Genomic DNA, 26,448 nt, shown 5'->3' with positions numbered 1-26,448 from the left:
TTCTCCCTCAACCCAAGTGTAATCAGCTGACTTCAAAGGTTTACAGTCAAACTAAAAGTGTGATTTTCTTTTTTTTAAAGAATGCTACAGTCAATATATGTCCACAGTGCAGAACCTGTTAAAGTTTAAATCTTTTACACCTCATGCAAGTGCCTTCCTTATATTTTTTAATGATTTGCAAATACCACACATCTATACCCACCTGCGTTATCACAGGTATTTTTATTTGATGTAGATAAGACTATGTTTGGGCTAGCAACTTTCTATTCTGTATTAATACAAGACAGATCTAACAGTTTGCATCCAGTACTGTACATATTTAAACAAATTAGCTAATAATTGGAATTTCTTTTCCATAAATCACAGCAAAGACATTATTTTTAAGAAAGGACATAATTAAATATTACATGAAATACTTTATTAAAGTATTTTTTCTTGCTGGAATACATCTGAAAATAAGCATCCCTACTTTAAATGACCTGGTGCAGTAAAACAGAACAGACAATACTAGAAGTATCCCTGTGTCCAGCAGCAACTTAATTTTCATGGCAGGATTTAACACCTGGTATTTTTTATAACTAGAAACTAAAATTTGCATTTCTATACTATCTTCCACCTGAGAATATGAAGGAGATTTACAACCTTGTGACAAACTCTTCCCTCTAGAGGCAGTCAGACCAGTTAAACAGCTGCAGAAAAGAAGTACAGTGAGATTTCTGCGACTTGCCCCAGGTCAAAGAGGAAGACGATAGCAAGACTAGCCTAATACTACTTCTTCCTGTGTTTAGCTGACAAAATAAAATGGAGCTACTAGTTACTGATTTGAGATATGACCTCTTACCAACATACCTAAAACAATTCACAAATTAGGCTTTGTCATCAAAATGGAATTTTTATTTATGTTTTCAACATTAAATGCAATAAAATCCAGTGTTGTGGTGACAGACATGCTTTTCTGCAAGATCGGGCAATTCTGTCTTGTATATCCTGATTTTAAATAGATATGAGTCCTATTGTAAGCTTTTCCTGTACTCTGGCATTCACTGTAATTAACTCATTAAATCAATATTTATAAAGCAACAATTGCAGGCTGTACATAACTAGAGGGTAATGACATACAACAGAACACAATTACTGGGTTTTGGTTTATCAAGTGGTAAGTTACACACGCATTTCTTCAAAATTCAAAAGCTAGCTTCCGTGGAGTCATGAACTGCTTCACCACTTCATCTGTAACCTGCTTCCGTCTCTCTTGATGAGCTGCTATCAAGGGCTGCAATGTTTCAATAAGAACCTTCTTCAGCTCCCCCGTGAGCAATGCCCCACTTGTGTATGCCTGTCAAGAAAGTGTTGATTGCTAAATCTGGTGCTATACGGAAAAAGACTCAGTTACAAGAATTTCTATAAAAGCCTGGTCTTAGCAAATACAGATTTGGATGTCTTAAAAATAAGCACACACCTTAGAAGATCATGTGGTATCACTCTGAAACTGTTACTTGCAAAATTGCTTGTTGCCTTTTAGAAGATTAAAGCAGTTCGCAATTTCATGAGACAAGTTATATGGAAGGAATAAGTTACATTCATAAGAATTTCAGTGGGAAATCCTTTAATTATTTTCTTCCTAGAATCCCAGTTCAAATAAAGTCACCCTAAGCTGGTTTTTTTTTTTTGCAATAAGAGGTACAAATTCTCATATTTCTCTCATTGCATCTGGATAAGATATTAGATGTGACTAAAGTATCCTTTTCATACCAAAGACACTCAGAATCTCTGCTCACACCAGTAGTCATATTCACAGTTGGTAATTCACAGCGTGCATGGGTATTAGTAGCTACTCAAGCCTGCTCTTGTGTGGGAAAGAGTACAAGTTTGGAGAAGAGGCTGCAGCTGTTCCCAGCAGGGAAAGCTGATAAACCACTATGACACGGGTACTATGAAACACAGACACCGCGTTCCAAAGAACGCATACCACCTAGTATTGATGGTGGTCATACAGCTGAAGGAAGTGAAACGTCTTGCTACCACCCCCTGGGGACAGAAGTCTGCCAGATAGGTTTAAGGAAAATGCAACTTATATGAAGCAGTTTTTGCCTGGAATCAGTGAATCAGTTCCTCATAGCTATTACATTTCTTGTGATGATAAGAAAAAACAAAAACCCAACAAGCTTTTGACATGAGCTTTTGCAGTTTTGCAGAGTATTTAGGTCCCTTGCATATAAGCAACAGACAGAGTGTATTATACAATTAAAAACAACACTAATCCTAAGGGGCCTCATTTGAAAAGTATGGAAGATACTGCCCTACACAGTGTTGGAGATCCTTATGAAAATACTAGGGAAATGTTGTTGTTTTTTTTTTTTTTTTTTTAAAAAAAAGAGACAGAATGACCTGTGAGAAGGGAGAACATTGCAACAAATACAGAGGTCTTGATACTGAAACTTACAAGCAATGGAGAATGCAAGAATAACACCACAATTTCCTTCCCGGAGAAGGTTCATAGGAGGACTTAGTTACAGCTTTGTCCTCACAAATGACTAACACGATTAACATTATCTTCAACTTGGCTACTTACCTGCTTCAGTTGTTCAAGCCTGTCATCATCTTCTAGGAAGAAAGTCAGGTACATAAAAGACACGTCGACATCACAGTTACCGCCGTACTTCCTGTGCTCCTCAATAGTATCTCTGCCTCCTGAGAAGGCATGCTTGTTAATCTGAAACAACATAACGACCTTATGGTATAATTTCTATTAAATTCTGGATTATTATACTGTAAACAGAGGTGTACCACGACCCTCCAAATTCTATATTAAGGACTAGCTGAAGAGTGAGTGGGGCAAGTTAATACACAGCCACAGGACTGAAGCAGGGAAGCAAAAGGAGGTCATTAGAATCTGGCAGGGAAAAATGGCTATATACATACTGCCCAGACTGTATAATCAGAACAAAAATGAAGAAAAAATTTAAAATAAATCACCCAAGATTCAGTCAAAAAAGTTTTAAGTCTCTTTTGCTGAAGCTGTTGTCTGTAAGAATTTGTGCTTACAGGAAATGCACTTTATGTAAGAAAAATTAAGATATTCTCTCCATCAAGAAATTAATTTTGAAAGAGATAAAGGAGGCATGGAGAATGCTGAAGAAATTGTAGACAAAATCTAGTCTCTTCCTCTCTTCAAGGAAAAGGAGAAGAAGAGAAAGCAAAACTAAAGATTACAAAACTCCGGCTAAAATTAGACAAATGCCCAATTGTTCAGTCTAAAAATGGAATACTTGCTGACTCTCCCCCCTGCTCTTTAAGCGCAGCTTCCTATGGGGAGATGAACTGCACTGGTGAATAGATCTGCCTTCTAATCCCATTCCTAGCAAATCAGAAGCCACTAGCCTATTTTAAAAAATTATATATGTGTAGAATTCTCAGAGGATGCTAACCTTCCTACAAATGTAAAGAAAATAAATTACCAGGAAGAGGAAAAAAAGTATTTCTCAACCATAAGCTGAGCTTTCCTTTGGCTTTTCTGTCTTTTCAGATATCAACATCTATTAGCCAAGAGACACACATGCCTATGAAGTAGATTTTTTTTTTTAGTTCTGGTATCTAGGAACTGTTATCTATTTACAATTTCTGAACATTCTTATAATCTGTATGACTGTCTAGTGCTTCTTCGAATCTTTCTAACCACCACGTTACGGATGATGTCTTGCAGCAACAAATTACTTAAAAAAATGACGCACTGATGAATATCTTAAGAAAACAAACTGCCATGTGTCACATCACATCTATTCTTACATTGTAGGACAGTCTGAATAGCTATCTGAGTACCTGTAAAATGAAGTTTTTACATATTGTTTTGAACTTCCCCTCACCTGTCTCCTTACCAGATTTTGAAAGTCTTTGTATGAATTTTTTTTTCTGTGTCCCTCATCCCTACAGTTTGTCTTCTTACTAAGGTGAGAGGGATTAACTTCAATATTCCAGGTGAAGGTACATTACTGTTTTATACAAAATATTTCCTATATTAATCACAAGTTCATTTTTTACATATTCTGGCACCTACTCATTGACTGAGGGTCTCAATACTTGATCTATGGTGATGCACTGATCTTTTCCCTGAATTAGTACGGACTTAGAATCTTACTATCAATTTCTAGGAAAACAAGTAAATAACTGAGCTGTAATTTGGTGCTGTTAGGTGATATAAGAATAGTTTACTACAATGTTGCCATTCATCTCCTTGGATTTCCCAGAAGCTTCTCAGCTTTCCCCGATATCTAGTAATTTTTCATCTTCTATTACCTGTAAGTTTTGAACCTCATTACTTAGCAATGTACTAGTGATCTGAAAAATGCTGTAAGAAGTAATTTGTTTTTGTGCAGCAGTGGCACTCTCTTTTTAACCTTCAACCCTCAGCAGAAGTCACCTTTCCTACTCTATTTTTTTATTTATTGGCCATAACAATATTTGGTCTTTCACTCAAGCTCTATTTCTATAAAGACTACTTTCTGATGGGCTTCAGAAGCTGAAATAAATCTCAGTTTGTCCTCCATTACTCAATAGTTTAGATTATGTTCAGAGTTTTCTCTTTATAGCTTTTATATTCCAAATGGCTAGAATTATTTTGCTATTTTTCCCACTAGTTTAAGGATAGCAGAAATAGGACTTATTAATTGGACATAAGGCTTCTTGGATCTCTTTGCAGATTACCAGCTACTTGCCAGGTAAAAATGGAAGAATATTACCACTAATCATGTATCCTCTTTTCTGAAGTTATAGGCTTTTTTTAAAAAAAAAAAAACAAAGGTGTAACTGTGCAAATAAACTGGCATTACTATAATCCAAACACATGACGAAACCCAATTCTTCAGAACAGTACTGTTCAATCAGTTTCTGCACAAGATAATGTGAGATGACTGCAGAAGAATCTGACCTATATATGGGTGTGTCAACCAGAAGAGAATTAACCCAAGCTCACTCAACATAAACAACTTGTTTTGACAGATAGTTATTTCATGTCTGGTTATCATGCCTGTAAATCCTTTACCACAACACAGGTGAACTTTTGCCAAACTAAATCATCTGACACTGAGTAAGAGGGATTTTCCTTTCAGCTAGAAGGGGCATTAGGAACATACTCAGATAGGAAAATGCCCCTTCTAAAACTTAGGTGAAATTCAACATAATATTTGTTTGTGAATTGGAGGGAGAAGTGCAGAGCAGCAGCAGATCCCAAGCAGCAGGAAAAGCCTGACCTGTGTTGTAACCAACGTTGCAATGCTTGGTGCGCCCAGCATGGAGAGGTGGTCAAGAGAAAGAGCTGTTTATTTGATTTACATCAGGGACTGTCAGATTTCAAAACTATGTCAACATAATATTTATATTTACAGCATGAGCATCAACAGTTTTTATTCTTACATCACTGCTCCACAGATATCAGATAAACAACCACCATGTTTTGTACATTGTTCTAGCTAATGTTTGTACTGTTGAACTAGTTAGCAAGGGACAAGATTTTATTTGATAATCTAGCTAAATTTGCATAACATGGTCAATTCCAGAAGAAGCTTTGCAATGAAACGTATGGAAAAAAAGGTGCAGATATGTTCAATGAAAACATTAAAAAATTGTCATTGTAATCATGAGGACCACCATTCCTTGTTGTAAAGCTTTGCGCTCTCAAGTTTTGCAGGTTCTTACCTTTGTCTTGATTTGTTTGGGTGTATCAGTGAGGAAGATGGAGGAGTTCGGGTCACTAGCACTCATTTTTGTCTGTGCTCCTTGCAGGGCTGGGAAGAAGACTGAGTGCAGTAAGGCTGGTTTAGGCTGTCCAATTCTAGGTGCTACATCTCGGGTCATTCTAAAATAAGGGTCCTAGAACAATCATCAATAAAAGCACAGAATAAAGTTGAAAAATGTGATTTAAAAGCTGATTAGTGCTGACTCATTCATGCCTTAACAGGTGGTCTCAAGAAAAAAAAAAAAAAAGAAAATAAACTACAAAATGTTCCAGAACTTACTTCCAGAGGAAGAAACAAACAAAATCCCTTTTTAAAGGGGGATACAGTTTAGCTGTACACCTCAATTCTCTCAATTAATAGGCATTTTCACTAAGATTTCAAATAGTTGTGAAAACTATGTTTAGGAGGCCTGAAGATGCTCCCAAATGATTTAACAGCCAGCACAGAATCTGAATTAAATCAGGATCAAGCTGGCAGTGCTGCACTGCTGATTTAACTTAAACCAACCGCAATAATATTACTACATAATATTGTTGATGATGAATGTAATTACATCATCCTCCAGTGAATGTCCCTGTGACTCAAACAGCTAAAATTCAGACAGTGCTGAATTTGATTCCTAGAAACAATACTTATTTAAAGTAACAACATTACCACTGTCATTTGTAGCTGACTGTCCTGGTTCTGGCCAGGATAGAGTTAATATTTACCTGAGCTGGGTGGAGAACTGAAGCTGGTAGCCCCTATGGCTGGGATAGTTAACTAATTAGCTAACAGCTGGGGTTAATTTACCCAAATTAGCCAAAGGGCTATTCCATCCCATCTGACATCATGCTCAGTATATAAGTGAGGAGGGTGCTGAAGGGAGGCCCTGCTAGTTGGAAGAGACTGGATGTGGAGATCTGTTGTGAGCTATTATACTGTATTTGTGTTCCATCACTCTCTTGTTTTCTTCTGTCATTACTGTTAAATTTACTTTTTGTTCAATCTCAACCTGCGTGTTTGGTTTTTTTTTTCCTGGTTTTCTTTTGTTTGTCAAATCTCCTCCTATTCTCTCGGAGAGTGGGGGGAGTGAGAGAGAGACTGCGTAGTCTGGTCCCTGTTGGGGCTGAACTACGACACTGACGTTCTTCCATCCTCTCTATATTGATCTCAATTGTTAAGGTTCTGCAGCTTTTCTGGCAAACTATTTCAATACTTCTTTATTCTTACTGATACAAGGCATTTCCCTATGATTCAATATAAACCTCTTGTGATGCAAGTTAAGCTCATTACATCTTACCCCAGTTACCATGGAGAGGGCCAGAAGTTTCTTCCTACCTCCATGTCAGTATACTTTTGCCTAGATTTTACTGTCTTTGCTTTCAGAGATGCCAGCTCACTGTGAACTGTGGCGAGATTAAGACAGATCTGAGACTGGCAAGAAGGAGTAATGCATGAATATATGATTGCTGGGTTAAGCCTTCACCTTCGCCAGGACACTGCACAACACCCTTTTATCTCTTCCGGTTTCTGCCCAAGAGAGATGCTTGCAGGTATGTTTTTGTCGTGGTTTTGTTAGTGAGGGGGGGGCTAAGGTGGTAGCTTCTGTAGGAAACTGCTAGAAGTCGCTCCCCTTTGTTCAGTGGACTCGGCCGGGCCTAGGGCGGACTTGCTGCTGGCCAAGGCCGAGCCAATTGGTAGCAGAATGTCCCGTGATAACACCTCTGCGATAACGTATTTAAGAAGGGGAAAACAGAAAAAAAAAGAGAGAAGAGAAGATGTGAAGAAGCTGAGCGGGGGCAGAGGCACAGAGGGGGAGGCACAGGCCTCACAGGCCTTGCAGGCCTCACCCTCTGGCCTCTCGCCAGGCAGCTGACTGGGCCCGACTCGGTTCGGCCCGGCTGCAAGAAGTGGAGAGGAGATGAGAAGTGAATAAGATGTAAAAAGATCCTGAGAGGCATCTGCCAGCCTGTTGTAAGGAATGGCTGCAGACGCCAAGGTCAGTGAAGAAGGAGGGGGAGGAGTAACGTGGCTCCTGGCCAAGATTCCTCTGCAACTCGTGGTGAAGACCATGGTGGAGCAGGTTGTCCCCCTGCAGCCCATGGAGGTCCACGGAGGGGCAGAGATCCACCTGCAGCCCGTGGAGGACCCCATGCCAGAGCAGGTGGAGGCCTGAAGGAGGCTGTGGCCCGTGGAGGGCCCGCTGGGACAGCTGTTCTAGAGGGACTGCACCCCGTGGAAGAGATGACCCACGCCAGAGCAGTTCCACGAAGGACTGTGGGACCCCACGATGGAGCAGAGGAGGAATGCGAGGAGTTCTTCCCCCGATGATGACACAGCGGCATAAAACAACGTGTGATGAACTGACCGCGACCCCCGTTCCCTCCGCCCCCCCCCGGCCTGTGCCACTCGGGAGGGGAGGTAGTATAGATAATGTTAAGCCCGGGAAGAGGGAGGGGTGGAGGGAGGTTATCTTGTTCTCTGTCTCATTCTCCTGCTAATTTTAGAAATAAATAAATAGTTTTCCCCAAGTCGAGTCTGTTTTGCCCGTAATGGTAACTTTAAGGATTTCTCCCCGACCTTATCTCAAACCTCGAGCCGTTTTTCTTATATCATCTCCTCCTATTCTCTCAGGGGGTGGGGGGAGTGAGAGAGAGACTGCGTAGTCTGGTCCCGATCAGGGCTGAACTACGACAGTTTTACAGATGTTTCGATATAACACCATGAAGCTTGAATAGTACATTACAAAAACAAATCCATGAAAACCAAATTCAGTAACACAATTTTCTTACCTGATCGATAGCACATGGGATAAGACACTGAATGTTCTCCTTGCCATTGAAGATCTGTGGAAATGATGAACTGAAGGATGGAGCAGCTTGAATAGCAGGAAAGCTGATCTTTCCTAGAAAACAACATGTTTGGAAAAGCTAAGAAGACAGTATAGAATCATAGAATGGTTAGGGTTGGAAGGGACTTTTAAAGGTCATCCAGTCCAACCCTCCTGCAAGGAGCAGGGACATCTCCAACCAGATCAGGTTGCTCAGAGCCTCCTCCAACCTGGCCTTGAATGTTTCCAGGGATGGGGGATCCAACACCTCTCTCAGCAACCTGCTCCAGTGTTCCACCACTCTCATTGTAAATTTTTTTTTTCCTGATGTCTAATCTGAATCTACCTCCCTCTATTTCAAAACCACTACCTCTTGACCTATCACAACAGGCCCTACTAAAGAGTTTCTCACCATCTTTCGTATACCCCTCTTAAGGTACTGGAAGACCACTAGAAGGTCTCCCCAAAGCCTCCTCTCCTCCAAGCTGAACAACCCCAGCTCTCTCATTCTGTCCTCACAGGAGAGGCGCTCCAACCCTCTGATCATCTTCATGGCCCTTGTATAAGCTATGATAAAGAAAGAGAACTTTTCAAAATACCTAAAATGCACAAGTGAATCATTCAGATACTCAGTTGGAGACAAACATCTATTTTTATCAAGCAGTGTTGCCTTATCTGAGGAATTTTTTTTCATATTTACCTTCTATGATGTCAACAAACCTTCAACTAACATAGAAACTAACGAAAAAAGGCAGGCTGTGATCACAAAGATTATGGAAAAGGTTCATCAGCACATACTCTCTTCATCATTACACTACCTACCCTTCCCAGAAATACAACTGACTATATCAACACTCTGAGCTGCTATTTTTTCCTTTCTCTTTCTCAGAGAACGGCTATAGAGCTACTTATCAGGCAAGCTCCCCTCTAAGATCTTAGAATCATTGCTATAGGCATGTTGTACTCATGAAGCATCTCAGATGTGTCTCATACTTTTGTTTTAATCACAGAGTGACCAGCCTACTTCCCTGATCAAAATCCCCCCAGAACAGAAAGCAAATAGCAGATTTTTCCACGCATGCAATGAAGTCATTATCATAATACCAACTTTTATTAGACTACTGTTAAGACAGAAGTAGGAATCTGTTCCGTGGTTATAGCGAAGGCTGAAAAGCTGTCACTGGCCCAATTACTGGTCAAAGAAAGAAAGATGTCAGGGCTCAGGAACAAGGTTTTAAGGCAGTCTTTTACACAGAATCTTTTTTTGGCTGATGTGATAGAAACCTGCAATCACAGTGAGTTAAATGGAAGACAGAGTTACCCAGCACCTTGATAATTAGACTTTTGAGTGCTCCTTAACTTTTTCAGATATGTGTAAATGTGTGTATCAATATAACTTTTTCTGAAGATAAAAGCTTCTACATAATTTCAGCATATAAATTTCTAGGAGGCATAACTGACTATAGCTGCAATCACTATATATATTAAAAAAATGGTTCTCTGTACTTCGCTGTTACTAAGGCCAAAAAGGTAGTTATCGTGCTAGAAATTCCACTGTAAAGTGTTTTCTGTACTGAAGGAATCACAACAATACCCTTTTACAATCAGCCTAGAAACACAGATCTTCTTGCTTTTTCTATCAGTTTCATAAGTGGCACACACTAATCTCTTTAAATAATTGCTTACACAGTGCAAGAGAGAGTGAAAGCAAGCATCACTTGAAGTAACTCATATATATCCTACCAATGCAATCACTGTCTGTAAAGCCAAAGATTCCTTTCACTTGGTTAAATGTCACATGCTTCTGAACTTTTACGATGTTTTTGTAGAATCCGGTACTTGTCCTGTGAGAAAGAAAGTGGAAAAATAAAAAGAGAAGTCAAGAGCAGAAAAGTGTAGGCAGAAAATTTCTCTCCAAAATCTGAGACTGTAAAAAAACCTGCAGGATTAAATCTCACAATTTTGGTCTTTTTGTGGCCCACTTGAGATGATTACTACAAAATCATTTACAAACAAGAATTTTAGGCCTTGAAAGTTTGATTTATTCTTCCTTTTCCCCAACATTTATTGCAAACATTATTTTTGTCACAATTAACTATCTAAACTCTGAAATATTTTGATTTGGAAATGATGCCAAAATGCCTCATGGATCCTCAAGTTTACTTATCATTATGCTTCTCTTTGAACTCAGACAACCTGAATGGATCATGTCTTCTGTGTTTCTTGATGTCCCCAGTGTGCATCGCATACAGGACAGTGCAGTTCACCAAAGGTATAGTAGCTCAAATCCTCCAAATTCTCATCTTCTCCAGGCTAAGTTCCCTGCTTGGACATTCTCTGTCACCAAATACAGCGGCAGCATCTCCAAATCTAAAATAGCTCAGCAACTCCTTTTGTACCTCTGCTGAAGAGCTGAAGCAAAACAAACACCAGTTCTGATCTGCCCTTGATCTGCCCTTGTTCAGCCACAGGGCAGATCCATGTTAATGCAACTTTTCTAAGGCAGGAAAGTCAGGGGAGTGAAAGGAGGAAAAGCTGCTTTGTAGGCTCCACATTCTGGGGGCTGTAGTTATACAGTGCATCTCTAAAACACACATTCTCTCAACATACAATCTCACCTAAGTCTTTAAGGAAGCTCATCACCCCACATGAAATAACAAAGCCCACAACTTCTGTTGTCAACTCTGCCATAAAACTTCTGAGAAGGCAGTTCCAATAGCAGTTTCTTTTTTTAAACCTTCTTTAAACTTTAAGTAAAGTTCAAATACTAATCTTTCATGCTGTATTATTAAATTAACTGACCACAACAGGTTGCTGAAATGCCTTTTGTTAAAGCAGATAGAGTGTAAACACATCTTAAAGATTTTGATACCATCTTAAATCAATCTGGAGGCTTCTTGGTGGTTTAGGTAATTTTACAATTTGGCTGGTTTAATATATTTTTCATAATTTAAATTTAAGCATTGCACACACAAGTATTTGTTCATATGTTATACAGAAGAATGACAACAGGATATATATAAAATGTTAGACAGCAGAAAAATTAATAAGTTTCTATTTTAAGTGTTTTAAAACTTGTCTTGAAGCTTTCAAATTTAGCTACATGTATTAAAACACTGCTGGCTGTCAAAGCTGGAGAGAAAATACAGACACTTTTTTTTTCATTACAATACCCTAAAGAAATTTATACTTACCCCAAATAGTCTAAATCAGAAAATATAAATGTTTTATTGACATCAAAACCACATGCAATGATGTCTTTTGCATTTTCTCTAGCATATTCATATGCTTTCTCAGTTGTTAGGTCTTTCCAAAGGTATTTCTCATCATCAGTTAACTGTATAACTAAGGGAACATCAAATACTTCTTGCAGCCACCTAATAAAAGCAGAAAGATTTTATCTCAAATTAAGTTAAAATGAAGACATAAGTCATGCAGCTAAAGTATTTCTACACATTTAAACAAGAGGCTATAAAGAGGTCTGCTTCTCTTTGTATGCATATGCAGTTATGTTTACGTGAACAGAATAAACATTTTATCCCAATTACAGTGACAACTTACCTGGAAAAAAGACTCACACTTATTGTTTCCTGTACACGTAACAGTGGTCACCATTTGCAATGGAAACAGACTTCAATGAGACTTTTAGTTCTGAGTCCAATGTTTCTGTGTCCTGCTGCAGCAGGCACCGCATTATAGAGTAATGTTACCGAGTCTCATTACAAACTCATTTTTAAGAAGAACAAAAATTCTAAGGAGTGCTACATGTCTAATGGTGCAAGGAAGAGGGCTTTATGGTGGTATTGCAGAGATTTTGATAATTTTAGTGAAAAGGTAAGATTGCATTGTTTAAGTTCATTAATATTCACCTCAAATAAAAACAACTCCTTGTAATGTATCATTTAGGCAGTTCCATAAACCACGTTCAACATTTCCTTAGAAGAAAATATTTTGATTAGTATAAATGGTAGAAATCACTTACTTTGTGAATATAAATGGGATAAGATGACCAACATGCATTGCCTGAGAGGATGGACCTCTGCCTGTATAAAGGTAAAAGGACTTCTTATTTTCATAAGCATCAAGGATTTGGTCCATATCTCTAAAGATAAAACAGAGAAAACATTATGCAACTCTTTAGGAAGAAACACCTACAGCAAAAAGCTCCTATTCAAAATTTGAATGCTTTCAAAGCCAAACCTATTTATAAACAAAACATAGTATATTAAGTGTCCTAGAAATAAATAGGTTTGGTTTGTTAATTTTTAAAATTTAATTGCCTCCTTCAGTCTCCATGAAAAAACCTCATAGAAATATTAAATTAAAAATTAATTTAAAATTTATTTTAAAATGAAAATAAAAAATGTGCAACTTTTAAAAGTACTTAATTTTATAATAATTTCTAAGGCTTAGTAAAACAGAGCTGGAAATCATTTCCCAAACAGGTTGAAACAACCAGCTTGGAGTGGTCTCCGGTGGAGGTTATACCCTGAATCATGCTCAGGCACTTATTTGAAATCTGCTAGCTGCCATAGTCCAAAAGCCCACGCATGTTAACAATTAAACAGTGCAGATGACTGGCAGGCTGGTGCTTAAGATCATTCCCTGAGCCTTTTTTATGTAACAATACAGAAGCATAGGTCCACAGGCCACATGAACTTTTATTGAAATGAGCAGTGACACCGTATGAGCCCTGAAGCTCTCTGCTAGGCCAATTCCTCTTCTGGCTGCTAACGCAGAGTCAAAATGGAACCTGTATAAAGCAAAGATTCTGTACACATTTCTTCTACTTGGGATTAGTGAGGACATATCAGAAACTGATGCAACCAAGGGTTTCAAATGTTGCCAGGGGAAGTCTGCAGTAGTTGCTAATTTCAAATGACACGGTTTACCTTGGTGGTCTTTTACTGGCTGTAGGTTTCTCCCAATAATGCTCACAGAAAGTGAATTTTGAATTTTAAACCAAGAAAAACACACCTGTGAGAAAAGAAGATTCCTCTACGTAGAAAGCGGTGAGGTTTTTGCCCAATAGCTTTTTCTATTCGATTGATCAGATCTGTGTCAATTTTACTGCTGCCAAACCGAACTATAATAATAAAACGTTAAAAAAAAAATAAAATTAAGCAAAGCACAGCTACAACCAGATGTCAGATTTTCCAAGAACATATCAATGCAGCCTAGATTAAAAACGACATCTCCTTCAATTCTCAGGGAAAATGTAAAACGGCTAGATTTTCCTGATGCTTCCTGGGAGTCCCAGTGGTCGCCTCCGATACTAACTCGATGCTAGGAGACCAAGTTTACTCACAATCTGTAGAGTTGCTTCATCCATGACTGATTATAATTGCAGTCTCCTTATAGCAGAAGTATTGATACTCTGAACAAAAGCATTGCAAAGAAAGATATTTAGGTCAATACATTGGCCTGTGTGAGCCATGGGATAAAAATGGCTGTGAGGCTCTCAATGTTCCTCTCTTAATGTCTAAATTTTATGCCCTCGGATCACATGGTTTTTCAGTCTCCGACCCCAAATACCCTTCTGCAAACTTGATTCTTATTTTATAGAGCTATGATTACAGACACTGCTCCCCTCAAGAGGCTTGAAAAGGTAATACACAATACTGTCCCTTGCAGTCAACTAGGACTTATTACTCAGTGGTTTAGGAACTCAGCTGATTAATAACACAACATTTTCAGATGCAGTCATTTCATTCAAGAAAGGTTTTGACAGAGTGAAACAGCAATATTTTTTTTTCATATTCCCATTAAACTGAACTGGGGAAGTATTTTATTTCTTTAGTAAAGCTTCCTATACTCCAATCTTAATTCTTGGGCCCTAATAAGCAGGTCAATGCTCCATGATTCGGACTTGACTGAAAAAATCTGGACAAGAACCTACTCTCTGCTACTATTCTGCTCTATTCAGCATTAGAACAACTTGCAGTATTAATTATTGAAATTGCCAAAGCATTCAAGAGAACAAAACAGAGACTCTGGATGTAAAAACACATTTTTTATGTACAAAATATCTAGATCCATCTATTGCAACTATCTTATTAAAAAGAGACTACACTGGCAAATTCCCTGGTTATAAGACACATGTTCACATGCGAGAAGCACATAAGTCTTCCTAGCTGTAACAGGAAATTCCACAGGGAAATATTCATGACACTTGACAAACTTCAAATATCTTCAGAGTTTCCTAAGGAAACTAGAAACAAATAAATTAATTTTAAGCCATTCATTATGCAGCTAGTAAACTATGACTTACAGGGCTACTACACTTCTGCCCTGTGGAAAATACAAGTACAATCATTCTGAATGCCTCACATACAATCAAGTTTACTTTGAATTCCCTCCTTATGCGTGTTCCTGCTTCTAAATTTTCGATTTCTTTTTTAATGCAAAAGCAAGTATCACTAAAAGCCTTCCTGCAGGAATATCGTAATTAACTGAAATGTCCTTTCAAAGACTACAACTTTTACTTCAGCAGGTGGGCTTCTAATGTTACATCTTAGCACATGGTAATGACTCTTAGCTGGACAGCGTACCAGTTTACACCACTGGACAACAAAGAGACTGATTCCAGCTGGAGGCAGAGCTTTCTACCTGAGCTGGTTACCTGATATACTGCCTTGGGTATGCAACTCATTTTACAAAGAAAATTAACCCGCAGGGGCAGCAAGGAATATTAAGCACACTGGTATAATTTGAAAAGCCAAATATTCAGAAACTCTGGGCTTATTATCCTAGACTAGACTAATTTCTTCCCCCAAAAAAAGGAAAGAGGTCTTCCATCCCTTTACAGCATAGGTTCGTGAAGCACAGCAGGGAGGCTATTTTTAGCCTACGAAGGCTTTGCATACATCTCAAAAAAGACTATTTAAAACCACAGCCATCAAAATCACTGAGACTGCAGTGCTCCCAAGGGATTTAGGAGGGATGGGACAGAAGAGTCAAACCAATATGTACCCTGGAGCACCAGGATGCTGAGAAGCCCTGAGTACAGGGAGTTCCACTCCTACACTTGGGCTGAAAATGGAAATATGTGCTAAAGTTTGTTATGTGAACTGTTTTTTTTTTCATTTTGTTACATGAACTATTCACTGCACAGCCTTTCACAAACAAAAATCAGGAATCCCACTGATGTAAAGACTCAATCTTGACAGGAAGTAATGTATCCAGTTTGAGCATCAACTTGCAGGTAAGCATTTCCACAGTTCCAGACCCTCTATACTAATTTAACTTTCTTCTAGAATTACTGGTTATGCACAGCATTGCTACAGGGCTTTGCATATAGTCATTAAAGTTAGTAGGAATTAATTACTAAATGGGAGGGAAAACTAGGCATATTATCATAGAATCATAGAATGGCTTGGGCTGGAATGGATCTTTAAAGGTCATCTAGTCCAATCTCCCTTGCAAGAAGCAGAAACATCCTCAACTAAATCAGGTTGCTCAGAGCCCTGTCCAACCTGGCTTTGAACATTTCCAGGGATGGGGCATCCACCACCTCTCTGGGCAACCTGTGCCAGTGTTCCACCACCCTCATCGTAAAAAAAAAAAAAATAAAAAATTTCTTTCTTATATCTAGTCTGAACCTACCCTCCTTTAGTTTAAAACCATTACCCCTTGTCCTATCACAACAGGCCCTGCTAAAAAGTCTGTCCCCATCTTTCTTATAAGCTCCCTTTAAGTACTGAAAGGCCACCATAATGTGGTTCCAGAGCCTTCTCTTTGCCAGGCTGAACAGCCTCAACTCTCTCTGCCTATCTTCATAGGAGAGGTGCTCCATCCCTCTGATCACCTTTGTGGCCCTCCTTTGGACAGCTCCAACAGGTCCACATTCTTCCTGGGCAGAAGGCTCTAAAGCTGGACGCAGTACTGCAAGTGGGGTCTCACCAGAGCGGAGTAGAGGGGCAGAATCGTCTCCCTTGGCTTGCTGGCCATGCTTCTTTTGATGCAGCCCAGGATGAGGTTGGATTACTTGGCTGCAAGTGCACATAGCTGGGTCATCCACCAGTACCCCCAAGTCCTTCTCTGCAGGGCTGCTCTCAATCCCTCCACCCCCTAGCCCATCTTGATATCAGGGGTTGCCCCGACCCAGGTGCAGGACCTTGCACTTGGCCTTGTTGAACTTCATGAACCTTAATTATTGAATTAATTTCTTCCCAGCAAATAAAATGCGCTACTAAATGGCAAAGTAATTTTAATCAGGATAAATGCTAAAAAGAGACCAAATGAACATGAGAATGACTGATTCAGCAGAGCAGTAGGAAGTGGTAAGAGGCTAATCTTACAGAAACAGGAAACATGAGTATGCATGAGACTAATTAGGGCTAGCCACCCTAGAAATATTTGTTCACTGTCACAGAAAGTGATTAAAAGCTCTCTGATATATAAAAGACTTCACTGTAGACGTCTAAATCTCTTCATTAAACATTAACAGACTGCACAATTCCCTTCTCTTTGTCCATCTTCATTTCTCCTGTTAAAAAACTGGATAATTTCTCTTTACCTATTTCCTCTTATTCCTCTTATGAGGACATTCAAAACATTTTAGGCTCTCTGTCTGCAAAGAATCTGCCTTCCTAAACAGCTTCTTACAAGGACAGTCTCCACTCCTTAACGAGTTTTAAAAAAATTCCTAGTGTGCTTTTGATCTCTACTGTTCTAGCTTTTTCCAAAAGACAGTTTTCAACTCACTGTTCATAAGAAGTCCTGAGAGACGCCATTTTCAAAAGCATATTTGCATTTACATTTATTGTGTACTTTTCCTCTTTGCTAATGCCATGTTATGTTGGCATACAGAAAACTAATAACCTGTTTGTTATACAGTAACTTTACTGACCAGGCCAGCCTCAATAATCTTTGAACAGTCATGGCAACTAGAAGAGGTTCCTGGGGGCTGGAAGAAAGGAAATGCCACTCCTAGCTTGAAGAAGGGCAAGAAGAAGGAATTGTGGAACTACAGGCCAGCCAGACTCATGTCAATCTGTGGGCATGTCACGGAGTAAAAAACCCGGAAAGCATTCCCAAATATTATTAAAGACATGAAGGTGACTGGGAGTAGTCACAGCATGGATTTATGAATGGGAAACCATGCCAGACCAGCTTAATAGCCTTCTGTAATGACGTGACTAGCCTAGATGAGGTGAGAAGAGTGGATATTGTTTATCTCAACTTTAGTAAGACTTTTGACACCGTCTCTTATTTCATTATCATAGATAACTGATGAAGTCTGAACTAGATAAGTGGACATTAAGGTGAATTAAAACCAGGCTGAACTGCCAAGCTCAAAGGGTTGTCACCAGTAGCACAAAATCCAGATGGAGCCCAACATTATTTGTGTACCCCAGGGGGTTGATACTGGGGCCAACACTGTTTAACGTCTTCATTAATGGTGGTAGATGATGGGACAGAGTACATCCTCAGCAAGTTTGTGGATGAAACAATACTTGGATGGGCAGCTGATAAAACAGATGGTTGTGTTGCCATCAGAGGGACCTCAGAAGGCTGGAGAAATGGGAATGTCATGAAGTTCAACAAAAGGGAATGCAAAGTCCTGAATGTGGGGAGGAATAACTCCGTACACTGGTACAGGCAGGGGACCAACTGGCTGGAAAGCAGCTTGGCAGAGAAGGACTTTGGGGTTCTGGTAGACAAGGAATTGAACATAAACCAGCAATGCACTTCTGTGGCATTGGAAGGTCAGCTGCCTTACAGGCTGCATTAGGAAGACCGCTGCAAGAACATCAAGGGAGGTGATCCTTCCCCTCTACTCAGCACTGATGAGACACATCTGGAGCATTAGGTCCAACTCTGGGTTCCAGTAAAAGAAGGACATGGACATACAAAAGTGGCCATCAAAGGGCCATAAAGATAAAGCGCTTAGAGCATCTGTCATACAAGGAAAGGCTGAGAGAGCTGGGATTGCTGAGCTTGGGGAAGAGCAGGCTCAGGAGGGATCTTATCAATGGGTATAAAGATCTGATTAGGGGAGGTGGAGTGGAGTAAAGAAGACGACACCAGACTTTTCTCAGTGATGCCCAGTGAAATGACAGGAGGCAAAATAAATCCCATTTAAAAATAAGAAAATCCTTCATGTTGTGCACATGGTCAAATATAAATCCCATTTAAAAATAAGAAAATCCTTCATGTTGTGCACATGGTCAAATATTGGAACAGGTTGCCCAGAGAGGTCATGGCATCTCCATCCTTGGAAATAATAAAAATCCTACTGGATAAGGTCCTGAGCAACCTGCTCCAGTTGACTCTGCTTCGAGTAGGGGGGTTGACTAGATGATCTCCAAAAGATCCCCACCAACTTGAACCATTTCTTATCAGTTGCAATATTCAGATCACTGAAGTATCAACATGGTTAGCATAGAAAACTCTTTCTTACTCATCCCTCTGCTCCTTGCTCATGCTCAAACTAAAAAAAAAACAACCCCAAAACACACCACTTCTCTAGGGATGTTCACATCTAGTACTTAGCTAACAGAACCTTTCTTCCCAGAATATCTTCAGGCTGTTTTGTTGTGTAACCATACACTTAAGTGCACGTCTAGGACAACCATTCGAGAAGAATCTGCCTTTCAATTACATTGTGCTTTTGGCACTTTCATGTTTTCTATGTTTGAGTAAACACAAACACACTGGCAACTTTCTCTAGTATCATTAGTAAATAAACAGATTATAGATGGCACAAAAAAATTCCTTTACAGTAAAAGCTATCGGATGGCAAGTTCTGGGACAATATTTTTTATTATTATTTTTAAAAGGGGAAGAATGAGGAGGAAGTTTATCAACAACAAGCAGTAACTTTTTCACTTCCTGAAGTGGCTAGGATAGTATTCTTCTCTGAAAAATTCCCAACACATCACTTAGAACAAGGTAAATGACTCATCTACCAAATTCCCCAATCTGCTAGCAGTGTAAATAAGTAAAACCCCTTCAGGCTAACCCACCACTGTAGGGTAGATGAAAAGACCATGCATATACAAACATACGTAAATAGTTACAGGAAAAAAGGACATTTCTGTAGGCTTTAGAAAATGATTTACAGTCAAGTCATGCTAGTCATTCTAAGAAAGACCTTGCACTGTACTCTTTCCACTTTTCTACAAGACTTAGAAGTCCCCCTCAAAGAAAACAAAAAATCTTCTCCATACCTCCTACACAAGTAACAAGATCACAAGAGATCTCGTCCATTTCTAAATTCTAACAATTATCTTTATTCCTTCTCCCCTACCAACATATGTCTTTCTTTGCACACTTCTCCCTTTCTGACATTTTCTTTCTCCTATTACATTCTGCAGACTAAGCCAATATGCATATACATTTGACACGACCTTACAATGACATCACACCAAATTAAAAGAGAGCTGACACTGGCAACTGACCTCCTAAAAGCAAATATATGGTTACTGACACATAACGGTATATGCTCTATTGTGAAACAAGCTGCTAAGCTGACACTAGCAGTGTAAACTGTTAAAGAAATTTCACTAAGGTACTAAATATGGATTTAAGATTGACAATAATTTTAAAAAAGCAAAAATAGTAAAAATTAATGAATAGTTCTCTCACCTGTTTCTATGTTAGACTCAAACAAGATATAAAAGGTGGACTGTAAAACAAATAAGGAAATTAACTAACCCTCTGTTTCTTAAATTACAAAACTTTGCAAGTTTTGTAACATCTCTGTCTAAAATATTCTCCATTACATGCATGATTTTCAATAAGCTGCATCTTTTCCATCCCAGCCAGCACTTGGCTGCTTGACAGTGTGCCTTGTGAAGGAACCATTACACTTACAGATTTCTGCACTAGTTTTGGATCATTCCTGCTCTCAGACACTCAGTCACAGTGTCTTCAGTAACATAGCTTTTACTAACAGTTCTTATGCCCAAAATAAACTGCAAGTAAAACTTTTATTTTAAACTGAGAAGTTCTTCACAAAACTTTTAAGTCTTCCATAGAAGATCCCTGCCTGGGACATTTTCAATTCCTACAGCAAATTCTTTAGAGATGTGAACGCTAAAATTAGACATAAATTAAATTATACCTATGATGGTTTTTATCAGGATTTGTTATGATCCCTTACCGGTTTTGTGGTCATTAGGATCACTTGACATAAATTTCTCAGTAGCAGCCAAGAAATATTTATACCTATGAGTTTGTCATAATCCACGCCTTTAGCATTTGATGTCTGGACTGTCCAGGGGTCCACAAAATCCTCATCCTCTTCTTTAGTTGTACCATTGTTCATTAATACAAGATCTCTTGGAGGCAAGCCTGCCTGATAATCTTGCCCTGTTGCTGTTTTATATGACAGTTTAAATGATAATAGCTTCCTCACTGCTGCATCAATTTCATCCTAAATAAAGGAAAAAAAAAGATGACTTACATACTTAAGATAGACAATTACATTAATGTCCCAACCCCTCAAAATCCTGCACACATGCTTTGATTTGAATTGCTTATTCATAAACTCTAAGCCTTTATTTACATGTTTGCAGCATCACTGCCAAAGGTAAAAGAAAAACAAATAGCAGGTGAACATTTCCTAACCAGCAGAAGTTAGAGCATCACCATTGCCAAGATATTTAAAGCACCTCTGTCTCACTTTTCAATTTCTGCCTGAGGAAAAGAAAAAAAAAAAGCTTGCCTGCTTAACAAGCTTAACATTTTAAGCAAATTTCTCAGATATATAAATATAATGTAAATCATTATCTAATTTACAATTATTTTAGTGGCTCACGTAAAAATAATTTATTCATTATAATTCATTGACACTCTTGAAGGCAAACTAGAACTATAAGTTCTTTACAGCTTTCACTGTTATGACCTTTTCTATACAACGCTATTGTAACATCTCATGCAAGCAATAAATAGATCAAGACTTTATTCGACTCCCAGTTTTCAAAGCTTATTCCCACATGCAATACACTAAGAGAGCCCCTATTAAAACTGAGCTCTCTTTGTCAACATAGTGATGATGGAATAGAGAACTTGAAATTCAGGTAAATTACTAAATTACTTAAGGGAGATTAAGCAGGGACTGCCAGTACAGTTACAGGAACACTTATTTGCTAATGTGTACAATAACGCACGGAGAAAAAGATTTTAATGAAGCATCTAAAACCAGGGAACAATGCAAGTGGTATAAATTTTATTTGAAAATCAAGTACTTTGGATCCTGTCACACAGCAGGCTTCTAAGCCTATGACTCTGTTCTTACTTCAGGAGTAAAAACTTTGCTCTTGCTAGTGAATACCTTGCTCCAGATATGTCAATACATCACAAAATGGACATAAATATTTTTAACAAGATATTTTTCTTACTGCAGTACAAAATAAATCTCAGAACAATCATATTCTTCAGTACTCTTAAAGACAGACCTCACTTGAAAAAGGATGGGCTGAAAACATGAAATCGAAATACCTTTGGTGCTTTTTCTGCTTTCAGTGCTCTGACTTTCTCTCCTTGTTCAGTTACTCTTTCAAACAGTTGAAGCGGACTCAGAGATTCCAAATCACAGTTCGGACTATCAGCCATTTTGCCAGACTGCAAAAGATCTGTTTATTTACAATGCAACTAAATTTAACGTCTTCCAGTTCTTTGGCTTGCAGATTCAAAACAGCAGCAATAACAAGGAGAACTGTAGGGCAAAAAATAGTTTGTTTTATTATTTTGTCTATATCTTGAAGATGAGATGAACAGAATAAGGCTATAAAAACTACAGTGACCCCATCCCTAAGTCTATTGATATCAGATTGATAAACGTGGAGACATTAGCACAATGAGCTTCAGTTTCATACAGAAATGGACTGACACTGACAAGAGGTACTGACAAATTGAGAGATCACTTTTAATGTTGTTTGTCTATATATTTAACACTAGAACACCTTTTCAAAGTCAAACTCCTGACAAAAGTAAAAATTAAGTATCTTTATGACTCAGAGCATCTCGTAACAGTTGGTAGAGGTTAACTGATTCCTGATTAGTTGATGTTTTTGCACTACTTGATACCTTGTCAAATTCTGAATGAGATATTTGTAACTACCATACATGTAATACATAATACATGTAATACAATACTTCAGTCCAAAGAAACATATATAAGAGAAAAGCCTAGTCATCATCTTCACTGCTTTCCTCCAGAGGTTACAAAACACACTGATGATTAGGGAGAATCTATAACATTGTACATATTAATGGTAACATCATCTGAAAGTTTCTTAGCAGTCCATTAATTAACAGCAACCGAGACTTTGGAAAACTACAACTGCATAGTTTACAGCACACTAACACAGAAAATACAGAAAGTTAAATAATGTTGTTAAAATGTTAAGCAAGCATATAGTTTCTGTTATCAAATGCACTGAAATAGCTTTCACTCTACATCAAAAATATCTTGATCTTTGTCCCATCAGTTATAATCTAAGATGTTATAAATAAGCTCTGCTGTACTTAATTTTAATGAGTACATTGAACACTTCCCAGTCATTTCCAAGACAGGAAACTCCTGTAACATGTATTGCATTGAATTAACTCATATTACATTACATATGCCTCCCATAAAGGTAGCACAGCAATTCATGGTATCCCAGCAATTTCTTCCCCTAATTTTTCTAAAATTACCTGATAAATTGTCTTCAGATAATATCTGACCTAAAAATAGAGTTTTATTTATGTCTAAGAAATCCAGTGAATCCATTATCAACCTGGCATGACTGAAAACTCATTTTAACTGCAAAGACAGAATTCCTTATCTTAAGAAATCCTTATTTTCAAAAATTATTCATGCTCAGCAGCTCTCTGTACAAAATGATGAGGTCTTCAGAAGCACATATGCTCTGAATATTTTTTTCTCTAAAAATTCCAGCATCAGGCTGTTTAAATATTCATAAATGAGGATAAACAAGCATTAAATTGATATGGGAAGAAAGTTTTAAAACCATTATGGTTCTAGTTATAGTAAGCTTGCCTTATTTACACAGAAGAAAATAAGTGTTAAAAATGGGTAAGCCAGACATCATCTGCCAGAAAAACATTGTAAGTGAAACAGCAGTATCTCAAATTAATCCATTTGGGATAAACATACCACAATAACAAGGTACACAGAGAAGCATATAGAGAATTATAAAAGAATTTCATAAAACTTGAGGCTGTTAAAATGAGATAACAGTGCAGGTCCTAATGACAAAAATGAATTGAGGGAAAAGAAAGTTTTCCGTGAAAACTACCATTGCAACTTGGCCAGGGTTGTGAAGTGCTGCCTCACAATCAGATGTGGTCGATTTATGCAGTCACCCAAGCTACCGTGTAGCTTTTTTTTCTTGAGGAAAGTGATGTCATCTTAATTCATAAACTGATGCTTATTTTACATGAACCATATTCAGATGTGATAGTGACAAATCCACTGCAAGCTGAAAGAGTAAATTAACTTAATACTGAGTTGCAAACAGTGCTGTGTTGGAAACAAAGCATTCACCCTAAGCATTCTCTGTCACGCTGTGCCCATGTGCATGAAGGAAGAACTCCGTGCCCATGTGAAGTCCTACTGACTTGCAAAGGATTATGTTTCTCTGGAGAGACTCCCTAGCATATTATTGATCTATTGCTATGCATGGAGTGCGAATAGATTGAGATTACAAGATACATACGTAACTGAAGTGAATCATAAAAGCTATTAATAAAAAAACATGTTCATTTGGCTCCCCTTTCCCAGAATTAAAAAAAAAGAAGAAACAAAAGCATGTAATAATTGCATTAGCTGCTCAGCAGTATTTCAAAGACTCCCTTCTACAAAATAATCAACCTAATCACAACCTTTGTTAAGTTTACATAGTATATATTTAAACTGCCACTGTAAAAAGCCTTCACCTGCCTAGAAAACTTATGAAGGTTGCTTTCATAACTTGCTGGTTACCAAAACACATCTATCATTAAGAGTTTGTTTGTCAGACAGCTGCAATATTCCCAGATCTCAGCCTCAGCTGAATGCCCTGAGAAAGCTGAGAAGTGTATACACCCACTTGCTAGTTTAATTCTCTTAGTCTATGAACACTGATACCATACTTAGATTATATAATTGACTAAAAAATAAGATTGAGAAGAGAAGGCTCCAGGGAGACCTTGTAGGCATCTTCCAGTACCTAAAGGGGGCTTATAAGAAAGATGGGGAGAAACTCTTCAGCAGGGCCTGCTGTGATAGGACAAGGGGTAATGGTTTTGAAATAGAGGGACATAGATTCAAACTGAACATAAGGAAAAAACTTTTAAAATGAGGGCGGTGGAACACTGGCACAGGTTGCCCAGAGAGGTGGTGGATGCCTCATCCCCGGAAACATTCAAGGCCAGGTTGGACGGGGCTCTGAGCAACCTGATCTGGTTGGAAATGTCCCTGCTTGTGGTAGGAGGGTTGGACTAGATGGCCTTTACAGGTCCCTTCCAACCCAAACCATTCTATGATTCTATTCTCAGTAATGCTTAAATTTTTAACCTAATCTCGATCCCTTCAAGCTTGATTATTTGCAGTTGGACAGTGTTATTTGAAAGAATTTGAAGCATATCAAAGAATTCTCTGATGCATTCCTACGATTTACTTACATTCTCTTGTTTGCACACTAGTGTTTTCTTCTTTTTCATGGGCACAAGATATTTAACTGGCAAAGAGAGTACACAGAGCATACTAGAAAATGTTTATGAATATTAACACACACCCTTTGTAATACTTGTAACGGGTACTGCTCTTGTGACTGCTTCAGATTACTGAATCATCATAAGACAAAGCTCAAAAATAATCCTTGGCATAGCTACCAGAAAACAACTGTATTCTCCTCTCTTTCCAGCTGGATGATAATCACACATCTATGATCATTTTCAGTGTTTGCTGATTTGGCAAGTTAGAGACCCCAGAATCAAAGAACACTGTTTCACATTACATGAAGAGCTGCTCTTTCACGACAAACGCTGCATGAAGGTACATCAAGACTTCCAAAGACAACACTAACAAAAGTCCCGAAAAATTTTTAAGGAACAAATGAAAGAATTCAAATTTAAGTCTAACAGTACTTATGTTCCTGAAAATGGTTTTGCCTCCTGGAAATAAAACAAAAAGTGAAAAGTGACATTAAAGCAGGTAGTATGCACACAGATGTTGTGTTAAACTGCCCTTGAGAAGTACTCCAACATAGGCTGAATTTTACAGTAGACCTTCCTTTCCAGTCATGGTAATCATCACCTTATCTATGAAAATACAGTAAATGTGTGCAAAACAATTCCTTGAGATGGTAATATAACCACTCAACCACTCTCATCTGAAGAAAATCAAATATGTATCTTTACTACGCTACGGCTGCTAAGTGCTAAGCTCTTGTGCAGGAACGGTTACACATAAAATTAACCAGCGAGCTGATGCTTTCAACCCTGGAGCCCTGCAACACCTCCCTACCGCAGGCCTGCCCGGGCAGGGTAAAGGCCCTGGCCAGCTCTGCCCTCCCTGCGCTGGGCCGCACTTTCCAGCGGCCAGGACTCCTCTCCTCCATCGCTTCCCAGGGAAGAGGGCTTTCTCTCCCGGCGCGTTAGCGATGTAGCCACGGGGGCTGCGGGCCCCAAGGGAGTGGAGGAAGAAAGCCCTCAAGCGCAAAGGGAAGGAGGAGGAAAGGCGCCCCGCAGAGACCCCCGCTCCCAGCGCCCCTCGCTCGCCACGGGGGCGACAATAACCGCCCCAAGAACCCCGCGCCCGCCCGCCGGGGTCTCTCACCGAGACCCCATCCCCAGCCTGGCCCTCACCCGCTCGCCGAGGGCCTGTGCTGCCCTGCCCGACCCAGCCCGGCTCCCCTCACCGCTCCGCTGTCACTGCCATTGCATCACCCCCCGCCGGCAAGGCGC

General features: G+C 38.9%; 1 protein-coding gene across 3 annotated transcripts; it reads right to left on the bottom strand.

The window, feature by feature from the left end:
- Positions 1-203: 203 nt before the first annotated feature.
- On the bottom strand, positions 204-26,433 carry WARS1 (tryptophanyl-tRNA synthetase 1). 3 transcript variants are annotated; one of them, XM_086748992.1, is made up of 12 exons: positions 26,350-26,432; positions 25,165-25,220; positions 21,994-22,210; positions 20,719-20,926; positions 13,522-13,630; positions 12,527-12,646; positions 11,739-11,921; positions 10,288-10,388; positions 8,507-8,619; positions 5,692-5,865; positions 2,573-2,713; positions 204-1,336 (listed from the first exon to the last, which is right to left on the bottom strand). In XM_086748992.1, the coding sequence occupies exons 3-12, from the start codon at positions 22,105-22,107 to the stop codon at positions 1,178-1,180; spliced, it is 1,422 nt and encodes a 473-aa protein (XP_086605118.1). In that variant the 5' UTR covers positions 22,108-22,210; positions 25,165-25,220; positions 26,350-26,432; the 3' UTR covers positions 204-1,177. The 3 variants fall into 3 exon arrangements, with proteins under 3 accessions (XP_086605118.1, XP_086605117.1, XP_086605119.1); XM_086748991.1 differs by lacking the exon at positions 25,165-25,220 and having other exon boundaries at positions 26,350-26,433; XM_086748993.1 differs by lacking the exon at positions 25,165-25,220 and having other exon boundaries at positions 26,403-26,420.
- Positions 26,434-26,448: the final 15 nt, after the last annotated feature.

This window comes from Chlamydotis macqueenii, chromosome 5 (genome assembly GCF_036417535.1).
Source record: "Chlamydotis macqueenii isolate bChlMac1 chromosome 5, bChlMac1.mat, whole genome shotgun sequence".
Classification (NCBI taxonomy): domain Eukaryota; kingdom Metazoa; phylum Chordata; class Aves; order Otidiformes; family Otididae; genus Chlamydotis; species Chlamydotis macqueenii.
Note: the sequence above shows the minus strand (reverse complement) of the source record. Positions and strands in the feature narration are given on the sequence as shown.

Excerpts from the sequence above, each read along its gene's own strand:
- WARS1 (XM_086748991.1), bottom strand. The coding sequence starts at position 22,107 with ATGGCTGATAGTCCGAACTGTGATTTGGAATCTCTGAGTCCGCTTCAA. Across the intron at positions 20,927-21,993 it reads AAGCAGAAAAAGCACCAAAG|GATGAAATTGATGCAGCAGT; the intron begins GTATTTCGATTT and ends TCCTTTATTTAG. Across the intron at positions 2,714-5,691 it reads CCAAACAAATCAAGACAAAG|ATTAACAAGCATGCCTTCTC; the intron begins GTAAGAACCTGC and ends ATGTTGTTTCAG.